This window comes from Lontra canadensis, unplaced genomic scaffold, assembly GCF_010015895.1.
Source record: "Lontra canadensis isolate GAN:19392208 unplaced genomic scaffold, GSC_riverotter_1.0 scaffold131, whole genome shotgun sequence".
NCBI classification, from domain to species: domain Eukaryota; kingdom Metazoa; phylum Chordata; class Mammalia; order Carnivora; family Mustelidae; genus Lontra; species Lontra canadensis.
In genome coordinates this window covers 1,335,021-1,362,233 of record NW_022631125.1, presented here as the reverse complement: position 1 = coordinate 1,362,233, position 27,213 = coordinate 1,335,021, and the positions used below count along the sequence as shown (strand labels likewise).

The 27,213-nt window shown below is 37.4% G+C and overlaps 1 protein-coding gene across 13 annotated transcripts in view; it reads left to right on the top strand.

Annotated features, from left to right (window-relative positions):
- CASK (calcium/calmodulin dependent serine protein kinase) overlaps positions 1 to 27,213 on the top strand; it is a 354,889-nt gene that overhangs the window by 53,587 nt on the left and 274,089 nt on the right. For 7 of the 13 annotated variants that reach the window (XM_032842489.1, XM_032842484.1, XM_032842493.1 and 4 more), the window contains exon 2: positions 10,974 to 11,086. In XM_032842489.1, the coding sequence (XP_032698380.1) occupies positions 10,974 to 11,086 (113 nt within the window). Of the gene's footprint in view, positions 1 to 10,973; positions 11,105 to 27,213 lie in introns of all 13 variants that reach the window. The other 6 variants (XM_032842480.1, XM_032842486.1, XM_032842479.1 and 3 more) reach the window with 1 other exon arrangement.

Sequence of the window (27,213 nt, the reverse complement as noted above, 5' to 3'; positions counted from 1 at the left end):
GGATGAGGGGGGTAAGTATTTTATATGGTGTTTTGCCAGACTTGACAGAGAAACTTTTATTCCTTAAGGACTCTACAAGATGCCAATTTGGGAAACCCCAATTTAGAGTGTTAGCTAAATCCATTTTGGTTTCTGTGCTGCTATATAAACTTTACATAATCCTGTTGCAACTAAAATGAATAATAGAGAAAGGAGCATATTGCTGGCTTTGAGGTTTCTTTCGCTAATTTATGTAACTTAAATGAGATAATTTTATTTAATTCAGAATTAGGTCTAACTTGTTATGAAGATCCATAAAACATGGTTCTGAGTGGGAAGAAATTAACAGTACTCTACAGAAGTATCAGTGAAAAAACAACCTGTTAACAAAGATAGTAACTTCTGGGCCCAAGTAATAGCTAATGGCAGGAGACATACTATTACAGGAATAATGTAGCATTTGGAGAACTATGCTAGTGGCATATTAACAGAACACCCTCCTTTTATAAATATAATTTATAATGTAACCTCATACTGCCAGCCTTCCATAATTTTTAGTTTCAGTTTTTAAAGACTAGAGTATGCATGCAGAATTTGACAATTGTGATAATTAATTTTAGTACTAGTTATAAGTGATTAGGTTCACGAACACTAGTAGAAAGTTAGGAGCAAGTTTCCAAAAGGTTGTTTCTCTATGAAATATTTTCTTTGGGTCAGTTTCTGACGTAATAGTCCCACATGTAGAAAATAACAATGGGAATGTGCAGCTCTTAATTTAAAAATGAAAATTGGGCTTTTCTCGTGCCTGCCTTGAGAGGAATGGGGAGAATCCATGTGTTCATGCCTAGGGCTGACCCTGCTAAGCACTTGGATTTGTGTCTCAATTTCTATAACATAGTATGTTCTAAGAGCTTGCCTTTAGCACTTTTTCTTTCTGGGCTTCTTGCAGTCCTTCTGAGGAGGATTTTTCTAGCAGTTCCTTTTGGAGAAATGGGATATGTTTGTGTTTTCTGGGGCTCTGTTTTCTGTCCTTTTTGGTCTGTACTCTTAAGTAATCTCGTTCACATGAATGGCTTAAGTAACCTTCTGTTCACTGGTGCCTCCTTCCAGAGTACAGGGATTGAGAACTTAGATCTTGGAGTTCCTTATGTTTTGGTTCCAGTCCTGACTCAGCCATTCACTGTCTGGCCCTAGAAAACCCATCTTGGCCTCAGTTTTCCTAATCTATAAAATGGGGGGTTGTTTCTTGGCTGTTACGATAGGTAATGATGTATATTACAATGAGAGAATCCATGTAAAGTTCTTAGCAGCATGCTTGGCAAATGGTATGCCGTCAATGGTGGTTGGTGTTATCTTCATCTACATGTTGACCCCTTCCTTGAACTTCATATTCCTGTCTAATGTCCTCTGTAGGTCTCTTCCTGGATAGTTCATGGAAATCCATATTTTGATTTGAATCAGTGTTTTGAAAACACCACCATGTGTCTCCTTTCTCAGTTTTCTACTAGCTCTTTGTCATGTAGCCCCTCTCATTTGATGGTATCATTATTTACTCAGTAACTGTTGCCAGAAGTCTGTAAGTCATTCTTTCAGTTGCCCCCAAGCTGGTCATTCATTACACTGTCAATGTTTTTAAACAATTGATTTGAGAGAGAGAGTGCATGTGCGCTCACAGGGGAAGGGGCAGAGGCAGAGGGAGAGACAGAATCCCAAGCAGACTCTGAACAGATCACAGCCTGACATGGGGCTCAATCCCACAACCCAAGATCAGCACCTGAGCTGAAACCAAGAGTTGGTGTCTCAATCAACTGCACCAACCAGGTGCCCTACTACATTGTCAGTTTACTTTAAGTATCTTTGTTACGTGTACTCTATTGGTTTAAGTGTTTATCACCTCATGCTTAGGCTAAAGTACTAACTTCCTAACTGGCTCCCATTCATTATTCAACCCATCTTCCATTCCTCTGCCTTTCTCTTTCTAGCTACTTCTCACCCTCTGATTTTTCAAATCAGCAATACCAAATAGCTTGTAGTATCCAGCACAAACCATGTTTTGACTTGGCTGTAGGCTGTTCCACACACGCCTACTAATTCTGGAATTTTCCCCTTTCCCTTGTTGGCCCGAAAAATGTATTTATCTTTCCAAGCCTTCCTAAGTGTTTCTGTCTCAGAGGCTTCCTCTGACCACCTTCCTACCCACAGATAATAAATTATTGGTATTATACTGTTTTAATTCCTTGTTCCATACATTATACTGAAATCTTGTATATGTACCAACAGTAATCTGTTAAGATTAGGTGTTTCCTGAGGACAAGAATTGCTTTATTAATCTTTTGTTTATTTGTATTTTTACTGGTCTTACTTCCATGGGGGAAAATGAAGTAAATGAATAAAAAGTGCTAATATCAATAGAATTTTTTAATGTCAGTGCTTCAATATCCAATATTTTTTTCTCCTCTTAGCAAGTCTCCTTGATACACGCTCCATCATATATGAGCTAACCAAGACTTAGAGTCCATATCCTACTATGGCCCTAGCCCTTCAAACACATGCACACACACACATACATACACACACACACACACATCAGTCAAGTTTTCTGGAACTTCTGGATTAGCAGAAATTGCTATGTATACTCTATAGTCAGTCCTCTCATAAAACTGGTGAATATATCCTGCATAGATTCAGACCACAGAATGGTGTGCTACATAAAATCTAAAGAAAGGTATACTAAACTTTTCACTGAACTATCAAGGTTTGGCAGAGGTACTAATTATGCCAGTATAAGTACCGAGTTAGTAAATGTTAGTCTTAACTCTTGGAATTACTCAGCTTTGACAGTTGAGCTAGATTTGTTCTTGTAGCTTATTGGAGAGCCACTGCCAAATTTTCAAATAAGTCTTCCCTTTCTATTTTCAAGGAACAATCTGAATGATACTGAGCTTAATTCTTCAAAGTGTCAGGTCTTTAATTGTTAACATTTAGGCAACAGTTTTAATAATTTTCCATCTCGTGTATTTCTTTAGCAGTAGCTATGATTAGGCAAGCTTTTTTACTTTGGTTTAGTCACTGTACCTAAACTAACCCAGCTTGGTATGTGTATATATAAGTGTGTGTGTTGGAGGTGGGGTGGCACCAGAAGTATTAAAGAGAAAAACAAGTGTCAGAGCAACATTCCTGTCCTGTCACTGCCAGAAAACTACAGGAAGACAAGAAAAGCACTTCTTGATGGAATGATATATCTGAGCTCTTCTTTAATGCCAATGACTAACAATGGAGAAATAAGAGGAAAAGACCACTATTACCTTTATTAAGTATTATTTTTATATATATTTATGTGTTTATAGAATGTAGTTCTGAAGACTTCATTCTTACTGCTAATGTCATTATTATTGTATTTGTAATTTGTTTCCTTTTCACCCAGCCACCATTTATTTCCCTCAACTCACATCAGAACTATATAGAAAATCGTAGGAAAGTACAGACTTAGTAAATCGGTAGAGAAATAGCTGGACGTACCATAATTTTTCAGTTTTATATACTTGTGTAAAATTGTGTGCTATGATAAGTTTATCAGTGGCTTTGCTTTCCTAGTTTATTTTTGATCCATCATTCACCAAATACTTACCGTGGGTCTAATATATACCAGGTACTCATTGAGTGTATATTCTAAATGTAACATAATACTACATATTATAAATATACATTACATAACTCAAATACACACGTGTTTATGTGTATGCATATGCATACATGCACACACACAGGTGATACTCATTATTTGCCACAGTTATATTCTATGAAGTTGCCCCAAACACTAAATGAATGCTGAACCACTGCTCCTAGGGGCAATACGGGGTTATGCTCCTGAGAGCTGTTGGTCACCTGTTTAACTAATCAATATATAACCTGTCTTACATGTATTTTTGTTTGAAGATACCTTATTTCATGTATATTGTTGATGGATTAACATTGAATCAATACTAACAGCTCTGCAATTCATTATTGAATGAAGCTCCTCTCACACATGTATTTTCTCCTTAAGGCGCATCACAGCCTTCTTGCACTTAGCTAGACAGCCCTTCAGCGTTACATTTGAAGGCCATTTTAAACAGTGAAATGACCAACAAGAGGCACAAAGTGTAAAAAATGCACTAAATGGCAAAAGGGACACTTGCTTACAGTCTGATGACTGAAACATGAAGGCTGAGTGTCACCTTGTTCACCCTTAGCTGGTAACATCCACATCAGGCAACTCAGGTATTTCACTGTTGGGCATGTGTTTGTGAATGACTGTGAAAGTGCAGTGGGTATGGGTATTGATGTTGGGTTACAAATAAATGTTAGTAAGTGACTTCGTAAATTACAAATAATGAGGATTGACTATATATCAACTGTGTGTTTGTGTGTATAAATATATATATATATATATGAAATATGAATTTGTTCTTGGTCTTTATTTCCCCCATCTGCTTCTTTCCTTTTGTTAATTGGTGTTTCTTTTTCTTCATGGTTTTCCTGTATTCTTGTGGTACGTTGCGTAATCTATTATAAAGCAATGAAGCTTCTAGACCTGTGATATGGACAAGAAGTTCATACTGTTACAGTGAACATAATTCATATTAACTTAATAACCTTATAAACTTAATGTTTGAGATCTAAACATTGGTTTCATTTATGTATATCAAGTCACTTAAAATAATTTGTACAGATATGTAAACAAAATTAAGACCTTTGATTGGCAAGATCTTAGAGATATACCTCTAAGCCATTAAAAACATTTTTTAAACTATGAAATAGATGTATGGAGGATTGTATTAAGTATGTGTGTATATTAAAAGTAGTGAAATGAAAACTCATGAATCCAAGTGATGAAAGGGAATATTTCTAAGTACCTTTAAAAGCCCTTTGTATGCCCCATACCGAAAACAGCACCCCCCCCAACTGCTATCCTGGCTTTTATATTAATCATTCCTTTTGGTTTTCTTTATAGATTGACCACCTAGGTATGTATGTCCAAAGAGTATATTATTTAGTCTTTAAAAACTGAGTAGTGAGGACAAACTTAGGTATGTAAGGAAAGGGCAATATTACCAGTATTGTAGGAAGCTTCTCAGGAGAAGAAAAGCTGAACAGAGCCTCTTGTTCACAGTCTGGCTTCAGATACCCTGAGAGTGTATAGGAACCCAGTCTGGGAAGTCGGTTGGCAAGGTCCCAAGTAAATCCCACGACACGGGGCCCCTCACAGACAGGACACCAGGGCTGTGTATGGGGGCTGGTTTACTGTTCTGCAGGGATATGGTCGGGGCTTGGGCTGCTCTGCATTCTCCTGCTTCTCCGTCCCCTGAGACCCGCCTCAAGCTCTCAGGAATATACCAACTGCCGTGGAGCAAAATGACCGTCTTCTGCTAATCCAGGCGGCAGAGAAGAGCAGGAATCTTAACAGCCCCTGGTCAGAAAAAGCCAAACAGAAGAATCTGGGCCCAGCACACCTACTTCTCCTTGTTTTGGGGTTAGAGGATCATTGGTAGTGGGAATTTTCGACAGCTCACAGTTTGGACTGGTTTAACCTCTCCTGCTGTCAGCCTGAGGTCTCCCTTATACTCCTGGGGGCTCCGTTTATGCATCTCCTATGTTGGGTCTCCTCTTTGCTGTCTCTTGACATCCTTTCTGCTGATCTAGTCTCTTGTTTCGGCAAACATATCTTAAAATAACTTCTCCAGGTAGTATGCATTGAGAGTAATTTATTGAGCTCTTTCATGTCTGAAAATGTCTTTGTGATTATTGATTTTTCTGACTGGATATAGAATTAAAAGTTAGAGATTTCCTTCATGATTTTTGAAGTTGTTGCTCTGTTGTCTTCTTGCTTTTAGTATCGCCATTGAGAACTTAGAAGCCATTCTGCTTCCTGATCTTTCTATGTGAACCATATGATCCTCCCCTCCCAGCACACCATCCTTCCTTCTACTTCTAGAAATGGAAAATCTGGCCCACAGTGCTTTTAGGTTCCACCGTGGCATGCGTGGACATGGGCCTATGATCTATTTTGTCGAGTATTTGGTGGGTCCTTTCAATTTGGGAAACTCCTGATTTAAGTTCTGGGAAATTTTCTTGGATGATTCTTTTGTGTTCTTCCACTCCATTTCTTTTGTTCCTTTTGCTTTACTTTCTGGGCTATTTCCTCAACATTATCTTCTAGCCCTTCTATTGAGTTTTAAATTTCTTAAGGTGTTTCTTTTTAAAGAGCCCTTTTTTTCTTTTCTGAAAGTTCCGTTTTTGTTTCATAGTTACAATAGCTTTCTGAGGATATTCATGGTAGTTTGAAGGGTTTTTTGTTTGTTTGTTTGTTTAGTCTTTTTCTTTTAGGTTGCTCTTTCTGTTTTGTGATATCTAAATTCCAAATTACAGACTATTCTCCAGATATCTTGGAAGTTTGGAGGTGTACTCATGACTAGGAATAGAGCAGTGGTTTTCAGCTGGAGCCAGTTTTGCCCCCCCCCCTCCCCGAGGGCACAAAGGACAATGTCTGGAGACATTTTTGGATGTCAGAACTTGGTCAGGCGTGCTGCCTGGATTGCTGTTAAGCATCCTGCAATGCAGAGGATATCCTTGCCCAGTAAAGACCTATTCAGGCTTTCAAAATGTCAGTAGTGCTGAGGTTGGAAATCCTGCAGTAGGGGGGCTGAAAGGTGATTGACAGCTCTGAACTTGTGGGTGGGGCTTGTTGAGCAATTCAAGTCATTATCTATAGGTCTTTCCTTCTGGCCTGGTCAGGTACACAACAGAAAATCTTTTCTCCTCCTGCCTGAAGGCTAAAGCTCTAGCTTCTTACATCCCCCTGTTAAGGAGAAAAGAGGTGGGGCTGTCTGTATTCAGTTTGTGTGTGATCACTCAGTCCCGTAGCTTTCCATTTACTCTTACCCACTTCCTCAACTGCCTTGTGCCCCAGTTCTCAGACCCTATGTTTTACCCTCTGTAGAGCAGGTCTCTGATAGAATGATGGTAGGGCCTTTGCACGGTGGGATGGAGTGTGGGTACGGAGGGGGCCTCGGGCTCTAACTGCTGCTCTAGAGATTTCTTTCAAACCTGTTCTTTTAGCCCCACCTTCTAGTTCCAGGGTTATCTGGTGCAGCCAGCTCAAGAGTTTCTTGCGGATTCTGGAGTATAAAATGTGTTTGGTTTATGAACTTGCCTTATTTTCTCTTTGCACTATAGCTTTCCTGACTCTACTAAGTCAGTTACCACTACTCCACCACTGCTTTTTTGCTTCCCAAATTTGAGTATTACTACTGTCGCTTCTAGTTTCAAAAGTGATAGCCCCTTTGGTATCATTTTAGTGGGGTCTGGGGAGGAAGATAAATTAGATGCATTGTGTTAAATCTGTAATCTGGAAACCAATATGCTATATTCTAGCCTGATTTCAACCTTAATTCTAGTGTCCTTTTTTGATATATTTACTTTTGGTATCAAAATTGTTCATTTCCAGAGCGCCTGGGTGACTCATTTGGTTAAGCATCCGACTCTTGATTTCAGCTCAGGTCCTGATCCTCAGGGCCCTGTGTTGGGCTCCCTGCTCAGCAAGGAGTCTACTTAAGGATTCTCTCCCTCTCCTTCTTCTCTCTCTTTCTCTCTCAAATAATAAATAAATCTTTTTTTTAATTGCTCATTTCCTAGACTTAACCTTTATTCACATAAATGAATACCAGAGGAGAGGACTCTGTGACTGCATAGAGACACAGCTGCATTCTTTTCAGAACCATAGGCCATGGTACAACAATATTTATTCACTTGCAACATATTCTGGTTTCATTGACCTTTTACTTAAAAACAGAATTCTAGGGCGCCTGGGTGGCTCAGTGGGTTAAGCCTTTGCCTTCGGCTCAGGTCCTAGTCTCAAGAGTCCTGGGATCTAGCCCCACATCGGGCTCTCTGCTCAGTGGGGAGCCTGCTTCCCCCTTTCTCTCTGCCTGCCTCTCTGCCTACTTGTGATCTCTCTCTCTCTCTCCATCAAATAAATAAATAAAATCTTAAAAAAAAACCCCAGAATTCTGCAAGCTGCCACCTGCCCCAGATGGAACTTTCTGCCACAATCCTAATCAAAATTCATTATTCTAAAAGTTGAAGAGAGAACATCTATTTTATCAAATCTTAAATGCTATCAATTATCTTATTTCATCTTGATTAACATGCTGGCCAGAATTAGTAGAAATAAGAGAAAGATAATAGCTTATGATGGTGGCTTACTACTATCTGTCAATATTTTCCTCCACATAAATACTCGAGAACCATCTGTACCATATGATCCCCCCCCCCCCCCAAAAAAAAAAAACCACGTACGGGTGAAATTTCAAGCATGGAAGAGTTTCAGCCAGATGAATGGCCAGACTTAGGCCCTCTGAATTTTTGCTGTTCCTTAAAATATCATTCAAGTATAATAAATGTAAAACAATTACTGTATTACACATACTTTATTACACCCTCTTTTTTAAAGATGGGAAACCAAGCCAGAATATTCAGAGTATTACTTGCCCATTTTCAACCTGTCAACCAAATAAAGGTACTCAAATCCTGTATACTCATTTAAATTTTTATCAGTTTCCACTGAGTATCTGGTTGATGGATTAAATCATAAGAAAAACTTGAGGTATATTTCAGTGTCTTTTTGTGTACTAAATTTGATTCACTTTTGCTAACTCCTTGGGTGCCATTGAAATGCCTTACTTTTTGACCTGTCTTCAGGTCATCAGTAGTTAATAAACTCCTTTTCCTTGCTTCACAGTATAGAATCAGCCTAAAGAATTAAGGATTGATGGGGCGCCTGGGTGGCTCAGTGGGTTGAGCCTCTGTCTTCAGCTCAGGTCATGATCTCAGGATCCTGGGATCGAGCCCCACATCGGGCTCTCCACTCAGTGGGGAGCCTGCTTCCTCCTCTCTCTCTGCCTGCCTCTCTGCCTACTTGTGATCTCTGTCTGTCAAATAAATAAACAGAATCCTTTAAAAAAAAAAAAGAATTGAGGATCGGGTTTGACTTTTATTCATAGACTTAAATGCCTCTCCCTCCACCCCGCAAATTCCTTTTTCTCTCCTTTTTCTGTAGCTTTCTTCATTTTACTAAAAGGGCAGGGAGAGAAGCTATGCTTTTCTTCCTCACCTTACATCAAACAGGAAAAAGTTAAAAATTGACTCTATTGTCCACAAATAATCCCGCATACAAATCTTGGAAATTTTCTAAAAGATGTAGTGAATTGAAGCACACTACTCGAATGTATATATAAATAGAATCCCAAGGGCTTATATGTGGACAAAAACCGATTACAATATGCATTTCCTGAAATTGCTTTCTGTTGTCAGGATAAGTAGTCACAAGTAAGGCATCCAGATTGAGAATGAAAACGTTTGTGGGAGTCCTGCCTCATATTGTTATATTGTCTTCTCTTAGAGCAAAATCTTTGAGCAGTTTGGAGTGGTTATGGAAAAGGTCCTCTTTCTTCAGAGTTCTGAAAGGCACATTATTACCACTTTTTTCCCTTCCAGTTGAGCTTTGTTAGGTTGCTTGAAGAGAGAGATTTGAGGCTGTGGTGTAATTGATGTCCAGATGATGGCATGGTGAAATCAACTAATTCATATGGTGTTAGAGAATGTTTAAGTCTGGGTTAGATTATATTCTTTTCCTTGTCCCCTAATTAAGAGAAAGACAAACTCTTTTAAGGCAAGCAGGATCACACGTGCCCCAATGTAAATGAAGAACTTACCTGCTGATTGACCATGGGCATCCACATGTACTGTTTTTACTTATAAAAGCTAATGAGGGTGTTACTTTTCCTGGTGGGATGGATACACCTGTGTATATATGTACATGTATTTAATGACTTAAACTATACTTGCTTTCAGATAAATCGCTACAGTGCATTGCTTTTGTGTTCTGTATTATTCAGTAGTCAATTCAAGCATGTCCATGTACAATTCAATCTTTGGATTATCTTTGGTTCAGATACTTATTTGATAACTATTAATCGCAAGGAACTGTGTGTACCCATGTGTGTGTGTATGTAATGCATGGGCCTGGGCATTGGTGTTTTATCAATCATCCTAGTTGATTCAATTGTATGGCCAGTATTAAAAGCCACCAGTTTAGGGAGAGAGCTGGATGACTCAGGGGCAGAAAGTACTTCCTTTTCTGTGGTAATTTAGAACAATTCCAATTTGAAAATTAAGGAAGATAGATTTCTCTGTCATGTCTTGTGAGACTGGAGAGGTTGTTGGAGGCAAAATCATGCAGGGCTTTCTCTTTGTGAAGTGCCTCTTCAAGTATTTTGGCCGGACTTTACTGGGGTATATTTTCCTATTTGGGAATTACTTATGTGTTTTGGTTCTTAGCTAAATATATGCATTGAAAATACCTTCTTTCTCTGGGATTTTGAGCAGAAACGTAAGATCAGATTTCCATTTTTAAAACATGACTCCAAGAATGAGTGGGAGAAGCAAGTTCTTCAGCAGTCCTGGTAGAAGATGGGAGTAGCTTAGATCTGGGTATGTTACATGGAGAGAGGTGGAGAGGATTGAGAGAGAGTTGAGAGAAAGTCAGTGGACTTGTTAGTGAAGATTGGGTAGGTAGTGGGTAAGGTGAAAGTGGAAGGGGTCAAGAATGACTTCAGTTTCTGCTTCAAAAGGTAAAAGCTGTGTGTACTGCCACTGTGATTTCTTACTCTAAGATGTTGATAATATATGTAGAATATTACAAAAATTATTTGCCTTGAGTATAAGAATAATAAGAATTTTCATAAATCATTTTAAAATGCAGATTTGCTTTCTATTCTGGTTTAATAACTTATGAATTATTTACCTCATGGATTGTAGAAAAACATGTTCAAAATTGTGGTACTTAAATTTGATCTTAAACTACAGCCATAGTAGACACTGAAACATCAGTAGGATGTTGATGGGGACATTAATTAAAAGCAATGAATTAAACTTGGCCTTTTTTTTTTTTAAAGGGGTCCCTTCAGTGTTGTACGACGATGTATCAACAGAGAAACTGGGCAACAATTTGCTGTAAAAATTGTTGATGTAGCCAAGTTCACATCAAGTCCAGGGTTAAGTACAGAAGGTAAGAGATGGATTTCAAGTAAGTTATTTGATGTCTGGCTTTATTTCATCTCCAAAATCCATTTATCAACCTAACTTTCATCTGGGGGTGGGGAAGTGGTGGGTATAATGTAGTGGGAAGTGGGTGGAGACAGTTTAAATTTCCTTCTAGTTTGTCAGTTCTAGAACATGGTATTTGAAAGATAGCTAGAGTAATTTACAGTTATAGAAACACATTGCTCTAGGCCTATTGTTTTTGACTAGGAAGAGGTGAAATCTAGATATCTATTTATAAGGTCTAATTTTGAGTCCTGTGGTATGGAAGGTGGGATGGGAAGGGAGGGAAGGGAAATAATGGCAAAGATGTGATAATTGCAGTTCAAAAGAAACTAGGATGAATTCCCTCCAAATCCATAACTTACCACCTTTATGATTATGGTCTAATAGTACTAAAGACTCCTATATCACATTTGGCTTAAGTCACTTAGAGAGCATATGTGAAAATTGGAAAGATCAGTACGGTTATGATGTGCAGGACTTAAACTTTGGTTTTAAGACATTGATATGGTTAATCATATTTATATGTAAATGTTTTTAAACAGTAGGTAAGCATTTTAAAGTTACTTATTTTTTATAGTTATTTTTTATATCCTCCTTGTTTCACCTGGCCACAGTTCCAGTGTGCTCCTACTTCAGCTGGCACAATTCATTGTATTTATTTTTCTAATTAGCCTGTCTTCCAAATACAGGCTATTTAACAGTGCAGTAAAAGCTACCCTTCTACAGTCTTCCCCCCCCCCCCGGAACAATGCAGTTGATCGCTGAAGTTGGAAAACCTAAGGCAGAGTAGCCTATTTATATTTTATCCAGTTATCCTGACTTTGGAAAGTAGAATCCTACATTCCGTGTGCTCCAAGTTAATCTGTTTCTGTAGATCTTTTTTCAGGATCCCTGCTTTTAAATACTTTTTTAACCCTTTGAATTACTATTATTATTATTATTATTCATATACTGATTATAGAAGAGTCTTAGAAGTTGTTACTCACAAGAAGCACTGATTTTTTTAAGTGCTTTAATCCTTAAAATGTTATGGTAAGATTCAGAGGTTTTAGATCTCATGGTTTCATTCTCTGGAATTGGCTATTATTACTTTTTAATATGAATTATTTTATGAATTTAGCAGAATTTAAAATTTACTTCCAAGCAGGCTTTGCAACTTAATTATGTTTCCTAAAACTTAGCTGGATTTAAGTTTAATATACTGTATGTGATTTTGTATACCTCAGTTGTCAATGAATAAAACCTTCCTAGGTCTTGAACATAGTTTATTAAACCTATACATGTGTTGAATCTTTCTCTTAGTGTTCTGTTACTGTTGATAAACTTAGAGTCTAGTTTAAAATCACCAGTCTAAATCAGTTACTCAGTATACCAATTTTATATTGATTTAGCTCATTGTTATATCTAATTCTGAATCTCTTCAGGCTAAAGACATTTTTAGGGAGGTAATTGATTACTTTCTCAGTTTGCTGAGATTGTTTATTGGCAGATTTCTTCAGCAAGGGATCTCTGGCACTATAGACTCCAACTGCCAGGCTGAACTTTTTTTTTTTTCCATTTTCACCTAGTTAGGGAGTCAAATGCCAAACTTAACAAAAAAGAGGTGGGGGTGGGACGGGGAGGGTTGGGATGTAATCCATGTCTCTGAGTTTGTCTTGTCTTTACCTAATATATGGGAGCCTGTCACTGAAATTGTAGTTCATTCCTTCATTGTTTTGGCATTGCTTTTGCTATATAAACGTCTTCACAAGTCCAGTTCTGAAGACAAGGCCAGGTCATTTCATTTATCCTATAGAAGGGCCACATCCGGTAGATAGCAAATGATACCAGTTGAATTCTGATTATTACTTACGATTTTATCTAGTTCTGATAAGAGTTCATTGCTACTCAAATGAGAATGTGCCATTTGTCCTTTATATTTATGGCACCAAACTGTAGTTTTCCCATCTTCTTCAGCACAGTGACCAAGAAGCAAAATCAAAATTCCATCTCCATTACTCACCCACCTTTCCTTTCTTTCCTTCCCTTTCCTTTTCTCTTTCTTCCTTCCTTCCTTCCTTCCTTCCTTTCCCCCTTCCTTCCTGTCCTTCCTTCCCTCCAGTGGTGCTCCCATATCCTCTTATTGCTCATGCTCACACTATCTTACTTTAACCTGAACACATCTTAAGATATATGTAATAAATATTTTATTTATAAAATCTCTGGCTAATTTCCCCTTCCCAATGTCTATTAACTCGTTTCCAGTCACTGAAAGCAAAACATCTTAACCCTTTTGCCCTTCCAGTCCATTTACTAACTGTTAGGGTCCAAATATGACCTCATTCATGGCTAAGTGTAGGAGATGCTATATTAAGAAAAAACATATTATGAAGTGAAATTTAACACAGTAAAAAGGCATCCATAAGTTTAAATATCTAGAAATAGCTGTATTTACTGTTACATTCTCTTCTAATTAGGCCTCTCAAGCGATACATAATTTAAAATCTGTTTTATTCTTTATTCTTTTTCCACTTTTTAAATTTATTTTTTATTTAAATTTTGCTTAGTTGACATATAGTGTAGTATTGTTTCTAGAGTAGAATTCAGTGATTCATCACTTCCATTTTATTTTTTAATTTTTGTCTTTGTGGTTTACTTGGCCTTGTCATTGCCCCAATATTTTTTCCTATTTTAGTGCATTTGTATTCAAACACATTATTGAGTAAAATGAGTTTTGTAAAGGGTTACCTGAGGTCCTAACATATGCTCTTCACTTGGATAGATTATTATAATATGAAAACATATACAAAGAGCACCCACTTTTAAAGATTTTCTTTATTTGAGAGAGAGAATGAGAGATAGCATGAGAGGGGAAAAGGTCAGAGGGAATAGTAGACTCCCCATGGAGGTGGGAGCCCGACATGGGACTCGATCCCGGGACTCCTGGATCATGACCTGAGCGGAAGGCAGTCGCTTAACCAACTGAACCACCCAGGTGCCCAAGAGCACCTACTTTTAAGAGGCTTACAGTTAAAGAGACTTCAACCATTGTTTCTAACATTGTTTTAATAAGAACATGTAATAAATCCTAAATACATAATTTTACAAAGCAGCTTTTGAAATGAAATACTATGTATTAGTTGGAGACCACTTTTATGTTTTAATATTCTAAATTCTTGATGCTCCACTGGAGATGAAATTATTTGAATATCTGTTTTCTATTTTTCCCATTAAAGTCTATTTTTTTTCAGTAGGGGTTCTTAATTTACAGGTTATAGGATATCCAAGAACCCTTTAAATTGGAAGCTCAATTATAAATACATGTTCAGGGGCACCTGGGTGGCTCAGTGGGTTGAGCCTCTGCCTTCGGCTCGGGTCATGATCCCAGGGTGCTGGGATCGAGCCCCGCATCGGGCTCTCTGCTCCGCGGGGAGCCTGCTTCCTCCTCTCTCTCTCTGCCTATTTGTGATCTCTGTTTGTCCAATAAATAAATAAAATCTTTAAAAATAAATAAATAAATAAATAAATAAATACATGTTCATTTTCCTAGGAAGGAAGTCCATAGCTTTTATTAGATTCCTAAAAAGGCATATTATTCCTAACTGGTTGAATTTCTTCTTTCACATGTATGAAAAAATGAAATTGATGCTTATGAACATGAGACGAATAGCAAGTTTTTATTAAATGAAAGCTGGCTGAATTTATATTAGGATATTACTTCTGATCAGAGGATATTTTCATACATACATACACAGCCTCCATTAATGAAATTCCTTGATGAATATCTTAAAACTTTTAATGAGTGCACATTTTATCTCTTATATCTCTTTATCCCTACTAAACCACTAATTAAATTTGACTTTTTTGTTTTAAAAATAGGTATCAAAATTAACTTGGCAAATTGTTATAAGGAAATTTTAAGGAACATAAGATATATAGAATTGGAAATTGAATTGACAGTTCTGAAATCTTGAAGGACTCAGTTCTTTATGATTCAATTTTAAAAGTTAAAAAAGGCAGTTTTTATTTTGGAAGAAGATTGTCTTCTAGAAAGAATATAGATTGGGTCCCAATTTACCTAGTTTTTAAGAATATCTCATTCTGAAAGTCCCAGATAGCAGATGATGTCAGCAAAATTGGAGGAGTAAGGGCCTTTGACAATTCTCCTCTCCATAAAAGCAAGGGGAAAACTGGCAAAAATAGAATCAACTTTTTCACAACTCTGGAAATTAACCAAAGGTTTGCAGCTATGCAGAAAGAATTTATTCAGGAAAAACCACTGATTCTTGCTAAGAACAGTGAGCTTTGTGGCATTTTAACTTACCTCATTCCCACCTTCCTCTCTCCAGTTCCATGGTAACTCTGAAAAAAAGAGTTCACAATTATGGGCCAAACCAGGAGGTAGGCATTCTCCAAAGGAGGCAGAACAGGGATGAAGTTCCTTGAAAGCCTCATGCCTATGAAACTGTCATTATCTGACCTGTCTGGTAGTTCCCTCGAAGGGACACCACTCTTTATTTGGTCTGACTCAGAGATTGCCTACTGCAAAATAACTTTTGCCTGGGGGCATTTGTTGAAAATTTTTAGAGGCAGTTTAATTTCATAGCTACCTGAAGTTGTAGAGTAACAGTTGGGGCAAACAAAAAGCTAACCTAAAAGCTTAAAAAGAAGAACTGGGTAGTGAGAGGTCTGTAGGAGCTCTGAAAAAAACAAACATATCTTTGGGAATCAAGAAAGCCATGCACATACATAGGACTGTGTACATGCCCAGAAAAGACCTAATAAGGCCTTAAGCTCTGAACTCTGACCAACTTTGAGGCTGTGACAATAGGAATTGAATGCTAAGGCCGAGTTGTCAACTCCCTGAGGGTTGAAGGTATGCCCCAATGCATATAGAGCCTCTGTCTGAGCAACAACCGAACCAACCAAGCAGAGACTTAGTGGCCACACACAACAAAGATTGCAGACTTTACAGAATTTATTCCAAAAACAACCAAACAAATAAGAACAGAAACTGCCACAGTAACAGCAAAACCTAGAGGAAGGGAGATTCTAACTTCCAAAGTTGACACATTATTTAAAACATCTAGCTTTCAACAACAACAAAAAATTGAGACATACAAAGAAACAAAGTAGGGCTCATTAATGAGAAAAAAAGCAATCAATAGAAATTATCCCTGAGCAAACTGAGTTGTTAGACTTACTGAAAAATTAGCTTATTTTTTTTTAAAGATTTTATTTATTTTACAGAATGAGAGACACACAAGCAGGGGAAGCAACAGAGAGAGGGAGAAGCAGGCTCCCTGCTGAGAAGGGAGCCTGAAGCGGGGCTCGATCCCAGGACCCTGGGATCATGTCCTGAGCTGAAAACAGATGCTTTACCAACTGAGCCACCCAGGTGCCCCTAGAAAAAGAGTTTAAATCCACTATCTTAAATGTGTTCAAAGAAATAAAACTGTCTTAAAAAACTAAAGGAGAATGAGAATAATTTCACCAAATAGAAACTATCAATAAAGAGAAATTATAAAAAGAAACCCAAATAGGAATTCTGGAGTAGAAAAGTGCAATAAACCAAAACCGTTTTACTGAAGGGACTCAATGGAAGATTTGAGCAGACAACAGAGTTAGCAGTCTTGAGGATAGGTCCATTAAGATTATTTAGGCTGAGGAACAGAAAGAAAAAAAGGTTGAGCAAAATTACCAGAGCCTCAGAGACCTGTAGGACACCATCAAGCACATGAACATATGTATAACTGGAGTCCCAGAAGGAGAGGAGAGAAAGGGAGAGAATATTTGAAGAAGTGATGGCCAAAATTTTATCGGATGTGGTGAAAGATCTAAACTGACACACTCCAAAAACCCAAGCAACTCCAACTCCAAAGTAGGGTAAACTCAAAGATATTTCAGAATCAAACTGTCAAAAGTGACAGAAGTAACTCATCATGTACAAGGGATCCTTAATGAGGTCAATAGCAGACTTCTTGTCAGGAACCATGGAGACCAGAAGACAAGAGGGTAACTTATTCAAAGTGATGAAAGAGGTGGTCTACCAAGAATTCCTTATCCAGGAAAATAATAGCTCACAAATGAAGGTTCAAGACCTTCTCAGATGAAACTGAGAAAATTCATCACTAGCAAACCTGGCCTACAAGAAATAGTAAAAGTAGTCCTTTAGGCTCAAAAGAAAACACTGGTTAGTAACAAACTACAGGTACCAGTAAAGGTAATTGCATATGTAAACATGAAAGACAGCACACGTGTATTTTTTTATTTCAACTTTTTTCTCCTGATATAAGAGATCACTGCTTAAAGCAGCCGAGAACAAAGTTGGTGGACTGACTTTACTCCAGTACTTAATTTAGAGTTGCAATAATCAAGACAGTGTAGTATGTGTGAAAGAAAAACAAATCAGTAGAAAAGAGAGCCTGGAAATACATATACACAAATATGGCCAGCTGATCTTTAAGTAACAAAGGCAATGATGAAAGGATGTTCTTTTCAACAAGTGGTGCTAGTACAACTGGCCATCCACATGCAAAAAAAAAAAAAATAGATCTGGACATAGACCTTACTTTTTTTCCACAAAAATTTACTCAAAATGCTTTTCTTCTCAGAATGGGAACAAGGCAAGGCTGTTCATTCTCACCATTCTTATTCAGCCTCATGCTGGAAGCCATCACAATAAGGCAGGGAAAGGAAGACACAGAAGCCTATGTACCAAATCCCAAGGATCTACAACAGAACTTCCAGAACTAATAAGTGAGTTCATCAACCATGTAAAATGAACAGACCCGAACGAGTTATATTTGTTTTTCTATATACTTGATAAAGAACACTTAGAAACCACAGTTAAAAACATGGTGCTATTTGCAGTTGCCCAAAACAAAATGAAATTCTTAGGTATAAATCCCACAAAATATCTCTAAGCCTTGTAAAAACTATAAATCTCTGATGAAGGAACTCCAAGATCTAAATAAATGGAGAGATATACTCTCTTCATGGTTTGAATGATTCAACTAAATAAAGATGTCATTTCTTCCCAGATTTATCTATGGATTTGCTCCAATTCCAGTTAAATTCCCAGGAGTATTTGTTGTGGGTGTGGAAAGCTTATCCTGGACTATATATGGAAAGGCAAAATAATAAGAACAGAGAAAACAATTTTCAAAAGCTGTAATAAAGCAGGAGAAATCATTCTACCCCATTTGTTAAGATTTATATAGCTGTGGGTATTAATACAGTGTGGTGCTGGCAGAGGACTAGACTGCAATCAGTGGAACAGATTAGATTGCTCAGAAGTAGCCCTACACCTGTACAGCCAACTGATTTCTGACAACGGTTCAAACCCAATTCAATGAGGGAAGAATAATTTTTTTTTAAGATTTTATTTTAGAGAGTGAGTGAGTGGGGTAAGGAGCAGAGGGAAAGGGAAGGGTTAAGAATCTCAAGCAGATCCCCCTGCTGAGCGTGAAGCCCAGTGTGGGCCTCAGTACAACCTTGAGATCATGGTCTGAACTGAAACCGAGAGTCCAAGGCCTAACTGACTGAGCCACCCAGGTGCCACCAGAATAGTGTCACTTAACAAATGGTAATAGAGCAATTGGGCATCCATTGGGCAAAAATTGAACGTCAATCTAAATCTAACATTTTATATAAAAATTACCTCCAAGTATATCCTAGATTTGAAGGTAAAACATAAAATTATGTAACTTTGAAAAGAAAACATACCGGAAAATCATCAGGACCTAGGGTATGGAGCTCTTAGACATGACACCAAATGTACAATCTAAAGATAATGAGAAGAAATCCAACAGTAAAATAAATTTTAAAAAATCCAATTACCCAGTAAAAACATGAACATTTTCCAATTACCCAGGTAAAAAACATGAACTTTTTCCAGAAATGGATTGTACAAGTTTGTACCAAGCATGTGCAAATAATGTTCAACATCTTTAGTTATTAGGGAAATACAATTTTAAACCACAACAAGATATTACAACACAACTATTAGAACAGTTGTAATAAAAAATAATACTGTGTTCTGGCAAAAATGTGGAGAAACTGGATATTTTATACATTGTTGATGGAAATATACAGGATAAAGTCACTCTGGAAAATAGTCTAACAGTCTTTGAAAAACTAAATACAGACTTACTGAACAATTCAACAGTTGTACTCCAGCGAAATGTACATCTCAGAGAAAGGAAAACCTATGTTCACACGAAGACCTGCAACCAAGTTTTCATAGCAGTTCTATTTGAAATGGGTAAATTTAGAAAGAACTAAAATATCCTCCAGTGGATAAATGGTTAAACAAATTGAGTTACATCCACACCATGGAATGACTATATAGCAAAAAATGAAAAAACCCCACAAAACCTGTTGATGCATGCAACTACTTGGGTAGATCTCGAGGGAATTATGCTATGTTTAAAAAAACTTTCTAAAAGATGATATACCATATGATTTCCTTTATATAAGTTTTGAAGCAATAAAATTATAGAACTGGACAACAGGTTAGTGATCGTCAGGTATTAAGGATCACAAAGTTTTTGTGAGAAGCGTGAGAGAAGGGGAGGCAGGTATGACTCTGAAGGGATAGTATGTTAGGATCGTTGCGGGGGATCTTTGTGAACAGTTCTTTACCTCTGTCGTGATAGTGACTACATGAACTTATATATGGTGATAAAATTGAATAGCTCTACATACACACAGGTCCATGTGAAACTGGTGGAATCTGAATAAGATCTGTCGATTGTACTGTCAGTCTCCTGGTGTTGACCCTGTACTATAGTAAGTTACAGAAGGTGTTAACATCAGATGTCCTGGGGAGGAAAAATTTTCCGATACCCTTAAGATTTCTTCCAGTTGGTCTGAGAATTAAGTTGACATGAGACAGATTAACAGGGGAATATCAAGTTTAATTACCTATGTACAGGAAATCTACGTAAACATAAGATTTCAAAGACAGGCAAAATGAGGTATGTATGTCATTCTGGACTTAAGGAAAAGGGGGCATGAATCTGGTACTTCAAAGGGAAGGAAGGCAATTCACAGGAAGAATGGAAAGAGTAAGTGTTTGGTAAAGAAATGTATGCCGGGTCATCTAGAAACAGTAGAACAGGTTGCTGTCTACCGTACCTAGTTCATATTATACTGTAGTTATCTATGGTGATAGCTCTCTCATGGAGCAGGTCCTCTAATTTTTTTTTTTAGACCATTTAGAGAGAAGGCCAAAAAAAAAAGATAAAACAAACTTGTTAAGTCTTCTATTTCTTAAAAATAATCAGCCTAGGGGCACCAGGGTGGCTCAGTCAGTTAAGCATCCGCCTTCAGCTCAGGTCTTGATCCCAGGGTCCTGGGATCGAGTCCTACGTCGGCCTCCTTGCTCAGAGGGGAGCCTGCTTCTCCCTCTCCCTCTCCCTCTGCTGCTCTCCCTGCTTGTATTCTCTCTCTCTCTGTCAAATAGTTTTTTTTAGATCTTAAAAAACAATAACCAGCCTAGGAGAATATAAATGACATAAAATAATCTCCAAATTTTATTGTTATTTACAAGACAGGTGCTTTAACCAACTAAGCCATAGAGCCACCTCAACCTTTACTGTTATTTAAATGAAAGAAAATCACAGTATAATATTCTGTATTATGTTAAGTAGAAAAGAAACCTGCACAAAGAACTGGAAGGATTCCTATCAATATGTTAAGAGTGTTTACTTCTAAAAACCACCTAAATGTCCAGGGGTAAAAATGATCTCCAGGATATTTCTTCTTTTAAAAGCAAGCAGCCTAATATAATCCACATGCCAAAAAACGCTTTCTGGGGTGGCAAATTTTGCTCCCCAACATGGGAAACTGATTTAAAGGTATGTAGAATGTCTGTGCTATTTTTGTACTTTTTATTAACGAACAATTATTTTAAGATAAGTAACTTTTAAAAATTTCCTCCTAATCAATGCATTCATCCACAAAATGGATAATTAGCCCATGAAGATTTGGACATATAGGCGAAAACATTTTAACTTCAGGTTTTGATTTCCAAATAATCTAAATTGTTCTGTATAGGCAAACTCCGACTAATGTAACTGATCACATAATCAAAAACTGTCACTTGTTTTCCGCAGGAAACATGAATATTTAATAGATTTAATTTACATAGTGAATTTATGTTCGTTATGTGGAATAATTACTGGTCTAGTTAATAAATCTCCATCTCTTCCTTTTGCATGCAGAAAGTGTTTGCCAAAACCTTTTCTTTGCTTTTGCATTTTCTTAATGTCACTGTTTCTTCCACTGTGTTTTGCAATTGAAATGGTTAGAAATAATCTAGCAAATTCCAGGCTTATACTTCTGTTTTATTTTGCCATATAAAATACCATAAAATAGGATTCTTGAGCAGCTTGATCATGTGTTTTTAAATCCTGACCACAGATTTAATACATCAAATTCAATAAATATTTGAAATGAAAAGACCCATTGTTTCTAACATTAATGAATTATCCTTTATGTGTCATGTCATAGACGTGTGAAAAATATTAATTTAACTTTGAGTTATCATGTCACAATTATCTGAGCACTGGTATTAATAGTCATAGACTCTCATGGTTGATGGGATTCCTTAAACTTGGCTAGTATTTTAAAAATCACGTTTGTTAATAGTGGTTCTATGGGGACAATAGGGTTTTGCATTTCATGGAGTAGTTGGAGAAAAACTGCTAGAAACCATCTTTTACCTAGTAAATAATTTTCAACAAAACGCCCCCTTTTCATAACTTCTGACCCATAGTAGTCATTTAATTACTTTAGGGCTCGCTGGATAACATATATTGCTAAAGGGGTTTTCCCGTTAAGATATTTATTTTTATTTTTTTAATTAAAAAAAATTTATCTGAGAGAGAGCACACGAACTGGGTGGGAGGGGCAGAGGGAGAGAATCTCTAGCAGACTCCCCCCTGAGTGCAGAGCCTGTTGCAGGGCTTGATCCCATGACCCATGAAATCATGACCTCAGCCCAAACCAAGAGTCAGATGTTCAATCTAATAAGCCACCCAGATGCCCCCGGTTTTTTATTTTTAAAGTGTGTACATTTTATATAGAAAAATCAAATATTTCTATAGATCTTAGGCAATTAATTGTGAGTGCTATTTTAGCACTGCCTCCACGGTACATCTTTGGCTGTTTTCCCTCCTGGCCTTTTTTGTGACAGTATTGAACGTTTTGAGGCTGAAGAGTCAACTTTTATAAACCCATCTGCTTTTTAATGATTAGATCATTTTACTATCTTGTGGCAAGCCTTTCTGGACTACAAATATTTAAAATAAGATCTGAATTTTACAAATGTCAAGTTTATAATTGAATTGCTAATCGAATCCTGTTGGCAGTTACTGTTCTGTGAGTAAGGGCTGATGAATCTAGAGCTGAGGCAATTTATCATGACTGTCGGAAGATCAACTCTGGAAAAAGAAAATCCCACTTTCTTTCATCTTATTATTGTTTTGCCTTTTAAAAAATGCAGAGAAGACTTAAGTTTGCCATCTCTGCTTCTGCAAGTATGTGGCCATTTGTTAAACTGAAATGACTTGTTCATTATAATTCTAGGTGTAAACATGGCTTGATATTACATAAAGTGTGTTGGCCATAATCTTTCATATCATTTTACTCCTAAACCTCTCTTAAGCTGGATTTCCCATCTCCTATGATTTAGCTATGGCTGTCATGTTTATATACTAGATCTCTCAGAGCTCTCTGGCTTGTATATTCAATTTCATCTTAATATCACATCCAGGAATTATAACACTATGAAAAACTGTGAGATGAGGGACTGTTCATTTTTTAAAATTCTGAAATAAGCAGCTTTTTTAGTTTTCCCCTCTTCCACTATATGGACTAAATTATGCTTCATGTTTTAAATCATTTTGGGCTCCCCCCCCCGTATAAGTAACTACCTATTTCCTTTCAGATCTGCATTTTGCTAGCTTTTAAATTACACAATTCATACAAATTCTCAGGAAGCTGTAGAAACAAGTAGGTTGTGGCAGATTAGGTGGCTCGGGGGAAGCATAGTCTTTGATATATGGGAACTAATAGATGGGACACACAATCTATATACTGTCACAAGAATTTCAGAGTATAGTTACTAAAATTTAAGTCTGAAGAAGTAGAGGTAGGGTCGTTCTTGGATATATTGAATGTCCAAGTTGCAATTATACCATCTATATGAATAGCCTTGAAAACAGGCTAAGATGTAAGTCTTCTGTGGGTATGGTTATTCTGAAAGAAATTTGCTTTATATAATGTGTCAAAAACACAAATTCCAAATTAGTAAGGAAAAGTCTTTATTTGAAAGGATTGTTTCAAGGAGGAGGAAGGGACTGTTGCAGTAGGCAGTGGGGTCTATTCAAATAGAATGACCTGACAGATCTACAAATATCTCAAGTTAGGCCAAAAAAAAAAAAAGGTTTTGCTTTTATTGGGAGGAATAAACAAGGCTACAGAAAGAACTGCGTGTAAGGAGACAGGAGGACTGGTGAGAAGTAGAAGAGCTTCCCCAAGCTTTAGTTAACAAGCATCTTGTTCTGATTCATAAGTGCAGACAAGCAGTTGGGCTAATCACTTATGAGACAAAGAATGGACATTTGGAGGGCTTGTCTGACTTTATCATAGGTAAACAAACAGGGGTGGGCATCTGTGAATCTTTTTAAGTCATCTGGGAAAGGTGTTTCCATGCAGGAAGCTGTGGTGCTATCTTAGTCTGCTGTTTTCCAGGGTCAGAGGGCTCAACATTTTCCAATGTGAGGGCTTTGAAGAATCATTCGTATTCATTATCCAGTCCTATTATTCCCGATTTACACAGGAATATTATACTGCCTGGTTTTCTTGAGCAAGGGGTAGGTTTTATTGTTAGCAAAATTTTATGCATACTCAATACCTTTTAACAAAGTTCATGCTCAGTAATACAAGGGGAATAAAAAGAAACACAAGAGAGAGTCTGTCCTTTTGTAGTTTAAAACCTTTTTAGGGGGCACCTGAATTGCTCATTCTGACTTTTGATCTCAGCTCAGGTCTTGAGCTCAGGGTTGTGAGTTCAAGCCCCATGTTGGGCTCCATGCTGGACACAGAGCCTACTTAAATAAACAAAAGCTTTTAGGGATAGTATGATAGCTATAGACCTAAAACAGTAACTGTTACCTGCCAAGAAATGGAAGCCTGAATTAAGTTGCCTGTGAGAAAGGGAAAGGACTGGGGGAAACTGACATTTGAGTTTTTGCTCCTTAAGGGGCTGTCTTCATGCGGGTACAGGTGTTTCTAGGTGTTTACAGACTTCTAAGCAATATCAGGCATGGGTAGTTGCAAGGGAATCAGTTTCCAAATTCTTCTATAGGTATTCTTTCTAAAGTTGATGTGCCCAGGAGAATGCCTGTAATGGACATACAGGCTTCTTCTCATGTTCCCTTTCACAATTTCTTCTGTCCTTATGCACAATGAGCCTTCTTAGCAATCCAGAATCATATCATGGTGTGTTGTAAGATGCATTGGAATTTGTACAGAAACCTCCAGGATGCCAAACAAAGAAGCAGCTTAAAAATTGGCATCAGTGTTGAGGAAGTAAGTCTCAAAGACTAAGTAACACATACTTTTTCAAATCAGGTTGTTGCTTGCTTTGCTTTCGACAAAATTAACGGAACTTACTAACCTGTTAGCTGATGGATCATTAATGGTAATTTTTAGGTCATTATGCCATCTGTGGCATGTACCACAGAAGAAGTTTGCTTTAACAAAACCTCATCCAGTCCCATCTTCTTGTTTTCTTTTAATAATAGCTTTATTAGGATATAATTCATACACCACAGAATTTACTCCTTTAAATTGTATAATTCAGTGGTTTCTATATATTCAGAGTTGTACAAACACAAACATCACCAGTATTTCCAAAACATTTTCATCATCCCCAAAAGAAACTCCATACCTATTAGTAGACACCAACTATTTTCCCCCTCCCCAGCCTCTGGCAACTACTATTCTACTTTCTGTCTCTATGGATTTGCCTGTTCTGGACATATCAGATAAATGGAGTCTCATAATATGTAACCTTTGTGTCTGGCTTCTTTCACTTAATGTGTTTTCAGAGTTCCTCCATGTTGTAGCATGTATCTGTTTTCATCCCTTTTTATGTCTGAATAATATTCCATTGTGTGGATAGGCCATGTTTTACTTATCCATTAGCTGATGACATTTGGGCCATATCAACTTTTTAGCTGCCATGACCATTCATGTACAGTCTATCCCCACTCATGAATTCTGATTTGGAAATTTGTCTGCTCACTAAAATTTACTTGTTACCCCAAAACAGATACTCACTACTTTCGCAGTCATTCATAGACCTGTGCAGAGCAGCCAAAAATTTAAGTCACTCAAGGCACATATTCCCAGCTGAGGTGAAACCAACTACACTTTGCCTTCTTATTTTGGCTCAAGGGCCAAGTAAACACATGTCCTTTTTCCATCTGTTGAGTGCCACAGTTTGACATTTCTATTCTTTTTGCTGATGCATTTGCTCCTCCACATAGCCCCCAGGCATAATGGTGAACTGGTGTTCCACATTCCTAAGCATGGGAAGGCTGTGATGTGCCTTATAGAGAGAAAACATGTGTTAGAGAAGCTTCATTCAGGCTTGAGTTCAAGAACTCTAAGCCATGAGTTCAATGTTAACAAACTGACAATATGTATTAAAGAAGGCATCTTAAACAGAAATGCACATAAAATAAGGTTATCTGTAGACTGGTTGGCCAAAATGTGACCAGAGATGCACAAGGAACCTAATGCTATATCTCCTCTTGGAGCAGCAGTTCCATATTCACTCACTCAGTGTTGATGTGACTTTATAGAACATAACTACTGTGAATAATAAACATCGACTGTATGTATTTTTATGCGGATACGTTTTCATTCTCTTGGGTATATGCCTGAGAGTAGAATTGCTGAGTCATGCGCTCCTATCTACTTGTTTTTGTGAACAAGATTTCTTAGTGTTTACATCCATAAAAATTAGAGAATTTATGCTGAATCCTCTTACTCAACCAAGAGCAAGAGATGAGATCTTCTAAGCCCGTGACATAGAAGAGTCAGTATCTCTTGTGATACATCCACAGGAATAGCTTCCAAAGGCCCCTCAAGAGTCAAGGCCAACTATAAGAAATCCCCACATTCCATGGACTCCAGAAACATTCATTCTTTCCTCTGTTCATGATACCAGCTCTCCATCATGTTCCGCTTGTCCACTGCTCAGTTGCTTCAAGACCTATTTATGGGATTGAATCTAGAGGGTTTAAGCCTTATCCTCTAGGAAGGAAGTTGAGCATGTAAATGGGTTAAAGCTTAATGCTGTAAAAGTTGATGTTTTCTTACGAACTGTTGCTTTCTGATATCTTAATGGTTTACCTCTCCAGTAGCATGAATAATTGACTGTATAATAGATTTTCATAATAGTACATCAGAGCAGTATATATGAACAGAAGCAGTTTTGTGCTTCTGTTTTTATAGTAAAGATTTCGTCTGTAACTGAATGAAATCAACTTATTCTCCTTTTTAATTGTGGTCGTGTACCAATCATCCACTATTTAAAATGCCAGGCATTCTCTCGGGTGCTGTTTGTATATGTCCTCTCATTTAATTCTCAGAGAAATCCTGCAAAAAAAAAAAATCTACATCTTGCAGAGGATATTGAAGATCAGAGGAGTTAAAGAACTTTTCAATTCATGCACAGAAGTGATAGAGCCAGGCAAACCCAAGTTAGTCTCTCTTTTGAACTCCAGAGCCTTTATCCTTTATGAGCTACAACTTAGCTATCCTTGGCTTCATGGTGCACCCCACCCTCCACAAAAAAGGAAAGGGGTGTGTGTGTGTGTGAACTGGAAGCAGAGATATTTTTGTTTTCTTCACAGCTTTACTCTGAGCATCTAGAACTGTGCATGCCACCAAGTAGTTATTTAGTAAATATTCATTGAGTGAATGAAAGAATGTCCCATCAGTTTTGTGAATTTACTGAAGATTCTGGGGAATGGTACCATAAAAGAACAGTGATGAACAAAGGAAGATTTCTTCTTTTGGGGAAAA